Source organism: Lissotriton helveticus, chromosome 3_2, assembly GCF_964261635.1.
Source record: "Lissotriton helveticus chromosome 3_2, aLisHel1.1, whole genome shotgun sequence".
NCBI classification, from domain to species: Eukaryota; Metazoa; Chordata; class Amphibia; order Caudata; family Salamandridae; genus Lissotriton; species Lissotriton helveticus.
Window position 1 is genome coordinate 12,337,676 of NC_136062.1, and position 12,850 is coordinate 12,350,525.

The following is a 12,850-nucleotide window of genomic DNA, read 5'->3' on the forward strand; positions in this document are numbered from 1 at the left end:
CATTAAAGCTTTCCTCAAACCTATTTAAACACACTACAAAATGTTCAGCCTTTATAAGATTTGTAACCATTCTGCAAATTTCTAAGCAAAAATGTACCATGTTTATTAGAATTATAGAGCAGACATAGTCCCTTAGTTCAAGCAGTGAATCAAATATAACCACTTTTCTTCTTCATCCAACTCTACGTTATGACTGCTGATTTACCTTGATTTGTTATTCCCAGACCATCTCATAGAACTGGCACTACTTAAAATCCAATTTGGGCATAGTTTTAGTGGGGAATCTCAAATTAATTTAATGTTCGATCACTGACAAGCTGGAAACAGTTCTTAATAAGCTCTGCAATGCTTCTCTTACTATGGTTGGAGTACCATTGTCACAGAAACCTGTGGTGATTTCCTTTATTCTCGAGAAAACCTCTTCAGATCTGTCCATCCTCATCAACTACTGCCATTTCCTTACTCCCAATGCCTACTAAGATTTTGGAGAAGAATGGAATTAGCATTTATGCCTCTTTTCGGGGGTCAACCTCCAGTCTTATCCTAGCTCACTAAGGTTTAGATCTCTTTATAGTACAGAGACAAGCCCTTATAGCAATCGTTGAGGGAGCTCCGATGGACTCTAGATCCAGGTGAGGGAATGAATTGCAGTGATCCTTTTTGATCTGTTCATGGTCTTTGCCTCCATCTCACACAATATTTCAATATCAACAAGGCTTCATGAGATTGGTATCAGAGGACCAACCTTGAACTGCCGCTCTCCTTCACTTAAAAGAACGCAAGTAGTTAAAATTGGATCTTTCTTTTCTGAGGTCTGTCAGTTAAACATGGAGATTCTCCTGGGACACTGCTTGAGGACGTTATTGCCCACAGTGCACTGGGGAACTTGTTTGGAGGTGAAATCAGGCACTCAGCTCTTTATTACCGGGCCAAGAGCAGGTACATTTGCACCTGACCAAGACCAGACTGGGACACCGTTCTTGGCTTACTGTCTACTTTGCTGGATCATCGGTAAGGGCAAATCTAGTATCACTCATTTGGAGAATCAAGGATTGTGTACTAGCTCTTCCATTCTGACATACCTTACTTCCTCCTTTGGTGCAATCATGGAAGAAAATACTTCTGTGGAGGAGCAGTAAGGATTAGGGCAGCGAGAGGCTGCACTAGCGCAGAGGATCCTATTGGCTTTGTACATTAGGGAGATTCTTCAAGCATGCACAGTTTAGTGTTGTGCTATTCGTGGCACCCAACACTCAAATCACTCAGGCCCTAATACTTCAGTCTCCCAGGAATGAGATTCCTGTAACAGAGTTACTGAACAAACAAAGATTAGAAGAGTGTTCTGAATGGGGATATAAAGGAGAATGGTAAGGGGGGAGTAGAGCAGAGGCCCCCTCTTAAGTACATTGCCCTTTGGGCTGTAACTGAGGAGCACTTTAAAAGACTGGAAAATGTTGGATGAGACTTTTTTTTAAACTTTTTTTATTTTTTAGCAGTTGTTCAGAGTCAAAACTATACAGTTCGACAGATATAAGCATATAAGGCCACTTGCAGGGGGTCTGTACATTTCTAATATAAATTGTACCCGGCTACCACCCAGCCCAGTATACATTGTATTTTATGACATCTTCTACTGCTTATATTTGGGGCTGAAAGCCCTGTTTACACCTGCCTATTCAGTCTCTACCTGAGGTACCTCATACTGTATCCAAGATCCCCAAATGTTAATAAATTTAGGGGGCATCCTCGAGCTTGATTTACCTAGAGCTCTGACTGTTTACATCAGTCAAGATCCTCTTCCCATTCCTTGGCTGTTAAGGGGTCTGTTCACTCTAAAAAGTCTGGCTAAATTTCGCTTTGCTCCTCCTGTGTCTCTGGCAAGCCACGAGTAGAATATTTGAGCCATTACACCTCCATGATGTTACCTAGGATCTGCCATTTGGCCCCCAGTGGGACTGTTAATACTGTGACAGCATCACCCCAGTGACCACTCCAAAAGTGTCAGATCCAGACAGTCAATCCATAACCAAGCAGAGCCACACAGAAATGTTAGAGCACAAAAACCTAGCCACTTCTGAAAGAGTGGTTTCTAAATACACAATGCAAAAACCACCTTCACAAAAAGATGTTATTAAATTGTGAGTTCAGGCATACTAAACTTCACCTCTCCATCTTAAGCCTTTGGGAAGATAGGCTGGAAACATATTACACAGCCTCCCCATTCTATCCTAAGGGCAAGATGGCCTTTCAACAATCAAAAACAAAATGGAGATTATTTCACTGTCAGGACATCGTACACACCTCGGTACATGTCCTACGTTTCACATGCACTGCACCCTGCCCAGGGGGGTACCTTGGACCTACCATAGTGGTGTCTGATGTGCATTGAAAGGGAAGGGTAAGGTCTGGCAAGTGGGTGCACTTGCCAGGACAACATGGCAGTTTAACAAACTGTGCGCAGGCACTGCAGTGGCAGACCAGAGTTCTCTCTTTTAAGGCTACTTGTGTGGGTGGCACAATTAGTGGTGCAGGCCCATTAGTAGCTTTTGTATTAGCAGCCCTGGAACACAAAGTGCGCTTTACTAGGGACTTTACTAGTAAGGCAAACATACCAATCATGGACAACCAATTAGCATTACACTTTACACAGGGAGCACTTGCACTTTGACACTGGTCAGCAGTGGCAAAGTGCCCAAAGCATCTAAGTTGGCAACACCACGCAAAGAAAGGTCTAGGAGGAAAGCAAAACGTTTAGTGAACTTTAGCCAGAAAAAGACAAGTCCAACAATGGGCCATCATATCAACAGAGTGGAGTCTTTTTTTTCTATTTGGGTTTATTATTTGATTCCTTACTTAGCTGGTCCCCATTATTGAAGCAGAAAATAATATTCTTTGGTAGGGCCATCTATTGTGTATTTGACTTTGCTAGGACATAAATCCATTGATGTGAGAATTAGAATTTACAAAGTGAAGTGTCTGTCAATTGTTTAATATGGCTGTGACATTTATGGCTAGGATACTGCTCCTCTACTTCATATAGAGGAAACAAATTCATGAAAAAATTGTTATCCAAACCATCTACTGTGGCCTTGGGTATGGTACGTGAGGAGGTGGGTAGGAACTAAATTTCAGATGACACTGCTGCTTCCATTTATTATGGCTCAATGTGGGGTTTAAACCGAAACCAAGTTGAATTGGCTCTTTTTAGAAGATGTTCGGCTACGTTTTTTTGAAGCTTTAGGTCTCTAGGCCAGCCTGAGTTATTTACTCAACCCTCCCATACTACCAAGGCAGCTGTTTAATGGGCCAAAAATGCCTTATCACTGGAAACCGTCTGAAAGAGAAGCAGGGGCAAGGGCTAAACCTTCTGTCAGACGATTTATCTTGTTAAAAACTATTCCATCAATTGAGCCATATATTTGCTCTGCAATGTCTGATCAGTCTGTGCTTATTGACCTCGTTTAGGGTGAAAATTGTTCACCATCTGCCAGTAGTATTTAAAGGTCTGGTAAAGGAACCGGATATTGGTGCTTGCCCTTGTGAGAAGGTTTTCTATAAAGATGCATTGCACTTTATTATATTGTGCCCCATGTATAGCACTTTAAAATACATATTTATTCACCCTCTGCTCAAGAAATTGAATTTTAAACCGTTTCGACCCACATTTTTACACTTAAATCTTTTTCCAGGTATCTATTCTTATGATCCTGTAGCTTATCTTCTTGCACGAGCAGTAAGTGCTCAGAGTTTATTGGTAATTGTATGAAATGTAATTGATTTTGTTTTAGTGTGTTTTATGGTTTGTATTATTTGAACCAAATAAAGATAAAGGAACTTGGAGCACCCAAAGGTTATTCTTTTAGCCCTAAATTGTTGAAAAATCATCATGCTCCCCTGGCTCTTAGTTTCTTTGGGCACTTTGTTTTATGATGTGCGCCTTTGAAACCGGGTTTATCATTAGGATCAAGCCCCGTGGATAATAAACAAGCATAGTTTTAAAAAATGTTTTCCGCAGTTGCCAAATAAATGATTGTAACTGCCTACGGTCTAATAAGCAACTGAACCACCTCAAAGGCAGAGGAGTGTCGCCCCTGTGCTTCAACTGGAAGCTGAATACAAAAAATAAAATAACGTTCCATTTTCATTTTCTTTTTGTATTCAGCTTGCAGTTGAAGCCAGCGTAGGTTAGGGCGGGCGGGGCTGGCTCCCTGCATCACAGCAAGGAGGAGTGGTGGCTGCACCTTAAGTGTGCCTGGCAGTTTAGCCGGCCATCACAGGTCCGCCATCTTGGGAGGGCCAAACAGTCATACGTGTTTTGCACGTTCCCTTCCAGGCTGTTTTACAGCTTGGGTTGAGAACATGACCATCCTTCCACTCCCTGTCTGAGCGCCGAACCACAGCGCTCTGACCAATCACGATGCTGCTGTAAGGCAGTGTTGTGATTGGCCAAGGAATTCTGAGAGGCTACCTGCTTCCTGGTGCAGAGAGGAGGACAGAAGAGGCTGCAGCTGGCGGTACTAAGGTAAGTGCTTGTTGTTTTTATTCCCCCCTCCTCGCTACCACCCCGTCCTGTAGCAGCTGCTTATACAGACAAAACTGAAGTAGGAGCACTGTGCTACTAAAACACTATGTAGTCTGTGGTGGTTTTCAGATCTGGATGCCCCACCAGTAACAAAGACCTCTGTAAGAAGTCTTTGTGTCTTCCTGGATGATGGGCTTACCTTAACTACCAAAGCTAATTGCTACTTGGTCTGTTGAAGAAAATCGTTCTGCTTGTGTGTCTCTAGTCATCTAAGCACTGTTTAACTCTGAGCTTGACTACTGCAAGAGCCTTTATGTGGGAGTCCCAAATTAACTGCTTTCTAAACTTCAACTGGCACAGAACATAGCCTATGAATTTACTATGATCTGGCACATGTATGTCACTTCTTAAAATCATGAGTTGCATTGGCTACGAGTAACAAAAACTTCCCTCTCCCTTGCTTATTCTGCAATAGCCAACTGGTGCCTTGCCTACTTTCCAGAATAATTAATTCCAGAGATGTATCACCACCAGATTTATTTGGGCACCTTTCAGTTACAATGTGTTTGTTACCTTTCACAAAAAAAAGGCGTGCTGCGAGGGAAGTTCTTTTAGACTGTTGGCTGTGAACTTGGAAATCTCTACCTACTTCCCCACAGCTGGTTAATCACTGTAAGGTAACTTCCCAAAAAGGTGCTTGTTCACTAAGTCCCGATTTGGATTTATTAAACTAGACCTGTTCCAATCTATGTTCAGTCTATCAACTGCTTTTAGGGTGACGCCGTGCTTTAGAAATATGTATAACATGAGCTATTTAAGCACTCCAATCAATAAACAAATTTAGGAATTGGGACACACCTATACCTCAGAAGTAATCTGTTGAGTTATTCATAGTTAAATTTTACGGTGTAATTTTCCAGCTGTTTGGTATGAAATGGTAATATGAATGCATTGAAAGTTGACTAGGAAGATTTAGGGATCAAACTAACTCAACTTGAGCCATTAAAATTCCAGAGTTTAACATACATCAATTAACACTACTCTATTATTGGTTAATGTTCGTTCAAGTTTCTCTTTCCCAGGGCTGGGGTAAATTTGGTGGAGACTGGGCTTTATTACCTAAAGGGATCACTGGACGCACTAAGTATTTGCCACGGTTTTAAGCTCACTGGTTTCTTAAGTAGTAGAAGAGCTGGAGCAGTGCTGTTTTACCACCTTAGATAGTGTTGCATGGTTGCTTGACACAGAAACTTTGCAGGCATGTGCTGAATGTGGATGGAAATATAGCATCGTTTGATGATATAGCTAAAGTAAACCGAACATAAGGTCATGGTGTACACACAAACATAACAGACACATAAATGCCACAACAAAATATCACACAAAAAATGTGCACAAAATTTCTTGTACCACCTCCTGAATCATGTTTTCATAATATGGTGGTGAAAGGTGTTTAGAGTAAGCACCACCCTAACTGGCCACCAAGGACTTGAAAATGCGCTAGTCCAAAAGGGTTTGTGAGCCGGGCAGTCTTAAATTAGAAGCTGCGTAGCCCACTTTAAGCAACAGGACCCTAGTGTGCAAAGTATCTCTGGAAACGTCCCCTTTACGCGCACATCTACGCATTTTGATGATGAAAAAGGTGAACGGGTTAAATAAACTCTACGAACGACTTTCCAAGTTGAGCTGTTGTGTGCTTGTTTTTTTCCCGTTGTTTTTGGAGATCATTGTGATTTCTGATGTGAAACCCTTTCTAGTATCTGGTAAAAAGACAGGTGAACAGAATGAAGGCTCCTCGGCAGAACCGCCCCGGTGTCTGTCTTGAGATACTTTGAAAGTAATTGGGCAGTGCCTCGCGGGGGTGTCTGGAAAACGCGCCTGCATTTGGCTAAGTACAGTAACTGCAGGCCTGAGATATTTCAGTGTAATTACTCAGCACGTTGCTGAAAATGGTGCTGATGTCTAATGGTTTCGAGTTGCGGAAGCGTCCTGGGAACTGAGTTTGCATTTGTGCCGCTGGAAGGGATGGCGTCCGGTGTCACTGGGTCTGTGAGGCTTAACGTCATGTGACGCGGCCCAGAATAGACACGCACAGTAGAGCAGGAATGCTGACTCTGAGGGCAATAATGCAAGCGGGCTGTCCCAACCGTTCAATGGAGGCCTTCCCGCGATGGGAGGGGTGGGGGTGATGGGGGAAGGGGAGAATGGTAACTAGTGTAAATAAAACATGGCAGAGAGGTGCAGAGTTTGGAAAGGCCTCCTGACCACCACCTGATTTCTCTTCTCACTCTTCCAGAGAACAACCCATCTTCACCACAAGGGCACATGTCTTCCAAATCGACCCCAGCACGAAGAAGAATTGGGTTCCTGCAAGCAGGCAGGCTGTCACCGTCTCCTACTTCTATGACAGCACGAGGAATAGCTATCGGATTATCAGCGTGGATGGAGCCAAGGTAGGTGGTCCAGACACATCTGTTGCCCCTGCTGGTGCGTGGCCTTGCGCGTGATGCGCAGGGTTTCCCGCGAGAGATATCAAAGATACCCAGGGCTTTAAGTGGGATGAAAAAACTGTGTGGGGAGGGGGGTGGTGTTATCTGTCAAATGGGCGTGGCTTAAGAACGCTTGAGCTAAAATCTGTCCTTAGCACAGTGTGCTGACCGCTAGGTATTTTGCTGTTTGTTATTGCATCCAGATATATAATTACAACCGGTAACATTACACCTACAACAAGACAGGACTTTTGACTTTGTCAATGGTTGTTAGTTGCATAAGATAAATAAGCAACAGCTATGGCTTTATAATATTGAAAATGCTTCAGTACTGAAATGATGAGACTCAAAAACAAGCACTGGCATAGCCAATATGTCTCGCATTTGGGCCCTTATAAGTGTTTAACCATGCGACAGTTAATGTTGTTGCACCAAGGATATTGTGCTGCATAACTCAATACTTATAAGGTCCCAAAAGTGAGACCTATTGGCTATGGTCTAGCGTTTAGTGAGTTAAACATTACTAGGGGAGAAGTGAAAACTATTTCCTACAAGAGCCTACGACTTTTATGGTCCGCAGGTTGCATGCTCATTTTAAATAAAGGTGAGAGCATTGTGGAAAATTAATTGTGTGCTCAAGTGAGCGTGGCTTGTTTAAAAAAGTCACCTTGTACTCCAGTTGGTGTGGAGGTACTGGGGAGTAGAGGTATCGAGGGGTAGAGAAACACTGTTTCTCATTCGTGATTCATCCAAGGCAGGTAAGGGAGGAAAAAAGGGCGAACAAAGCCTCTGGACTTATGAGTGATATCGGCAGATATGTTTGCCTCCTCGAAAAGAAGCCAGGCAGCTGTCAATGGGATGAGCTGCAGAGTGCGCTGCATGGGGCAAACTGGTTGCACAGGTGGCAACCTACCAGCTGTGGGAAGATGGATCAAAGGAATAAATAACATGGACCGGTCTTTGCCGCTGGATGGAACTTGCCAAAAGTCTGACAATGTATGGTGTGTGAATACTGATCACAAGGGGGTAGCGGTGAAGTCCTTAGTCTGCTCAGAGGCTAAGTACTCTGTGGGCGTGCAAGGGGCTCACAGGGAGTGCGCTCTTGCAACTGCTGTGATGCCTGCAAGATAATTGGAAATAGTGAGCATACAGCGGTGCTGGGAGGAACTGACAAAGTGCACTTTATGCTATGTCTCAGGAATTGATGCAATAAATAAAGATAGAAAATCAGGGCGCTAAAGAAGTAGCTAGAAATTGGGTCCGCAGTGCAGTTTAAAGTTGATGCAAGCGCTGGGTCAAAGGGCAAACAAACGTCCACTGTGTTGCCTGCAATTAAATAAGACATTGGGATCCTGCAGGTGTGATGGGAGAGCTATGTCAGAGAGCAAGCACTTTGTAATGTAGTCTCACAGGACAGCGCAAACAGATGCTAAACCAATCGGAGCGTTTCTTGCAGTGCCACAAATTAGTATCTGCCATGCAAATGAAAACCATTGAGGTGCTGGATCACTGCTACTTGGCGAGACAAAGAGCAGCAATAGTTGAAGCCATAAAGTTACCACCACTATGGAGACAAGCGCTTCCTGGTTAAAGGGATTAGTGCTGCTGGGCAGAAAAGCCATAGAGTTACCGCCACTGTAGGCTTGCACTTCCTGGTTAAAGGGATTTCCCTGTGCGGTGAATGCATCTTAATCATGATATGACCGTAAAACATGGCTGTGTGGGTTAGATGCGAATAAACAACGCACTTCTGGGTCAGTTCGGCGGAGTCCTCTGTCCGCTAGAGCAGGAGGGAGAGTAACCAGCGTGCTGAGATGCAACATATTAGTCATGCAGCCGTGCCGCATTTGCAGATTGAGCTGGAGGTGATTAGGTGAAGGGGCGTATTATAGAGGCAAGCTGGGTGGGTCATGTGATACTTCTGGGAAAAGTGTCGGCCATCTTAAAACGAGTTAGTATTTAGTGCAATGCATGCATGATGTTGTGAAAGATCGGAAGAGCATTTTAGATAAAAGGATTACAACGCACCTGAGAACACATTAAACTCTTATCTTATCAAGCCCGGCATTGGTGCGTACGTGCGCCACACTCGTGCTTGTCACAGTAAAAGAAAAACACACTGCTGGCACTGCAATCATGTGTTTGCTGGCCCGGGAGTGGTGTGTGCGTGCGCGCGCACGCAGTCTGCTCTTTTTCGAAGTACATACTCTTGCTTGTGGCGTGCCCCTGCTTGTCCCGCAAGGTGGATGCCGCCACAAGCACGAGTATGTGCTTCGAAAAAGAGCAGAACGGATAAAGGCCCTCCTATGCAGGGCATGCACGCTGCGTAGGCGAGACCTAAAAACTATAACGAGGCTCTATGAAGTTACCTCAAAGGCAGCTAAGGGTGGAACTGCTGCAGTGTTAAGATTTATTTTTTTCACCCTGCGGGTGAGGTCAAAGATGGGAAGATCGATAGGGATGCGTCTCGGCACCTGCTTTTTAGGACCTGGCCCACTTAAAGCCCTGAGGATACCACTCTCCCACATGTGGTATGAAAGGAGTTTAGCCGCAAAGGAAATTTTCTGTGTCCATTGTGTTCCTTGGATTACAGTACTCCAGCACCATCAAGTTTGGCTTTTTGGGAAGTGGCACGAAAAGATCTTGGTAGCCTTACCACAAGGCATCTATGAGAGGAGGTGCTGGTTTTGTTGGGTGAGAACAAGGGTAAAGCATGCGCAGGGGGATCACTGGGTGGATTTTCAGGCAGATGTGGCCTAATGCAGGAAAAGGGTTAACTGAATCTTGAGGATGCAGGTATCGGTTTGTGCAGACTAGGCTGTCTGAATACTGGATTTCCAACATACTATGTCCCACCACACCGTGCATCACATTCCTCAGGTGTGATTGGAGCCAGACTCCTCTGCTCCTCTGCACAATGAGGTAAAAAAATAGTGGGTTTTGGCGCCACCCCGAGCATTACATCCAGGGCAGGTTCTAAGATTTTCGGGTCCCTGGGCTACCCGCTCTGGTTCTGCAATCCTGAGCTGAGATCGCACAGGAGCGCCAGAACAGAAGCTTTTGTCACCTGGGCACCGTACTCTTGCAATGCTTCTCTGCAACTCTTCCAGCAGTGTGGGGCGGCAGGGTGTTAGTTTATCCTTTGATACTGCACAGTAGGAGTTGAGAGTCCACCATAAAACTAATGGACGAGGGCGAAGGGTGCATTCTTTAGGGCAGTACAGCGTTTTAGCATGCCATTGTCGTAAATGACTGTAAATGTTAGTTCATCAGCAATTTAAATTAAGCATTTTTACTTGAATGTAAATCCCTGCCCTTGCTGCCAATTTTACCATTACCCTCAAAGAAAAAAACACTTTAAAGGCAACACCATTTTTTTCTGGGTTAGGTGCATGATTTAAACTGCTTGTTTCGTAAGGGAAACCGTGTTTATCCCAAATGTGACGGGCAGCTTCATGGAATGGGGTTTAGACTTTCAGACAGTTCTAGATTTTAGTTGGTAACGCTTTTGCATGCTGGGACTCGTAGTTCTTCTTTCTCATTATAAGTAAGGGTTTCTTAAACTTCCAGCATGCAAAGCTTTGATGGCAAAATTCATAGACGGTTTTGAACATACATTTATTATTATTAGGGCCATAACCATAGGACAGATTATTCCGATTGTTTTACTTTGCACTTGGATGTCATGGGTATAAAGTTTGGAAAGGTTGAAAACATAGCCCGCCCCACGCTCCACCCCCCAGTCCACCGCTTTTTTGGTGAGTACCTGCACTTATTTTTTTCCATTTAAAGCACTGGTCTTGCCATTGCGCACGGCCCCATCCTGGTAGGCAGAGTGCGGGGCACTGGGTAGCTGCCCACACTGCCCATGCCTAGCGCCGGCCCTGATTACACCCACTGAATGCTATTGGCTACTTGGTGTATCCTTCCACCTGCATATTGCTTGCGTTCCAAAGCATCAGGGATTATCTTACATCTTTAGTGTACAAACATTTATCCTAGTTTCTTTACCACAATCAATCCTTTATCTTGTACACGCATTCTGTGCAGAAATAATTGTATTTATTTATTTAGCGTGCAGCAGGAACTTTTAAAATGATTTCTTATGGCCCAAGTGTGATCCTGACCCCAAAAATGGCCACCTGCTTTTTTTTCTCCTCAGTTGGAACGGCTTTGACTGTTTGTTCTTGTGTATTTCTAGAGTGCTTAAAAGTATGTGGCCTCTGCTGTCCCCTTGCCAATCGAGTATTCTCTGAGTTGTAAAAGTGTAACGCACATACAGCAGTCTTGCCACCCTGGGTAAAAGTATCCTTCCCTTGACCATCTCTCTCTGGCTGCAGGGAACTTTTTTGTTGTTGTTGCCAATAGTCCAGCTTGCATGAACCATGCTTGTTCTTTACTTTACCTGACCTGTCCTGGCATTCGCAGCGGGAGCCATGGAAAGCAAGACCAGCTCTGCCTGTCACACCCACAACCATTTACCTCTTGGAAAACAAAACAGTTTTTTGCTTGGTGATCAGCCGGACATAAGAGTTCATCCAGCTAGCACGACTTCAGATAGTAATCGTTTATATTTTAAACCGTGTATGCACGGATTAACATGATATTTTAGATAGCCACCACCAGACTGGTTCTATCTATTTCATGTGTGTCCCCCAGGCTGTTCAACATGCATAGTCTTTGTGCAGTGTGATACTCCTAACACCAGGGTAATAGCTGTACTACAGTACCCACAACAACGGCACAAAGGTGTGAGAAGAACTGCACCTGGCTAGCAACAGCTTCTGTGACAAGGGGCAGGAAAGAGTCTTCACACCGTTGACAACAAGAAATGTAGTCCCACCCATCACCCCGACCCCTCCCAAATCTATCACCCAGCAGTTGTACAGGAAGGCGTATCTGTAGCTCACGTCGGCCAAATGTCTATTTGAATTTCTAAATGAGCATTGTCTCCTCTTCCCTCGCCTCTGTCTAGGTCTTCTCCCCTCCAGATCAGGAATGTTAGCAAAATACTTCCACTATCTGGGAAAACAACCTCTCCATCTTGTACAGAGGAACAGGCCAGGGGTTTCCGAATGGAACCCAGAGGCTTTCATTATGATGGTTCACTCATACACAAATGACATATACCACACAGGCCACATACACCAAGATGTACCTACACTTGGGATGTTAGTGCTGGGTGCCTTTCATATCAGCGGTTCCTAACCCTTTCCCTGCACCCTAACAATACATAATCTCAGTATCTATCGCACCAGCCATTTTCATGAGCCTTCATAGCTCCCACTAACCATCACACCTAAGTCCTATTTATTTATTTTGTCACAAAGAAACCGGTGTAAGTGTATGCAATAGTTTTGTGAGAGCACATGACTAAACACAATGAGCAATAATCAATAGATTAACTACTAAGCCTGGGTTCTGGAGTAGATTGCTACTCACCCTAAAGTGTTGTAACGTTTCATCCGGGGTAGTAAGTGCTTCGGTAACTTTGCATCTGGTTGATACTCTATCTATCCTTGGATTCTTTGCCTTTCAGGTGGCAAACTGGATCTAGAAGATTCCACAGCAGTGCTCCCGCACACCGCAAGGTGGCACAGTGCAGCTCCACTTTGCCTTCTTGCAGACTCGGAAGTGATGGAGCGACCTTGTATAGCACATAAGCCAAACCTATGTGCCGATGTCCATTTCTTTCTTCGAGGTTTCCTCACCCTCTGATGAGGAGCACCAAACAACTGGAGATTTCAGAGTGCAGAGCTCTAATTTGGGACCTTTTTAGATGGTAAGAGTCCATTCCACAGGCTTGGCAGGCTGGAGGGCGTTGCAGAATGTGCAGTTA

At 44.4% G+C, this 12,850-nt stretch overlaps 1 protein-coding gene across 2 annotated transcripts in view; it reads left to right on the forward strand.

The window, feature by feature from the left end:
- HOMER2 (homer scaffold protein 2) overlaps positions 1-12,850 on the forward strand; it is a 697,936-nt gene that overhangs the window by 143,067 nt on the left and 542,019 nt on the right. Inside the window, exon 2 of one of the 2 annotated variants that reach the window (XM_078684745.1) lies at positions 6,819-6,975. In XM_078684745.1, the coding sequence (XP_078540871.1) occupies positions 6,819-6,975 (157 nt within the window). Of the gene's footprint in view, positions 1-6,818; positions 6,976-12,669; positions 12,794-12,850 lie in introns of those variants that run through there. The other variant, XM_078684746.1, reaches the window with a different exon arrangement.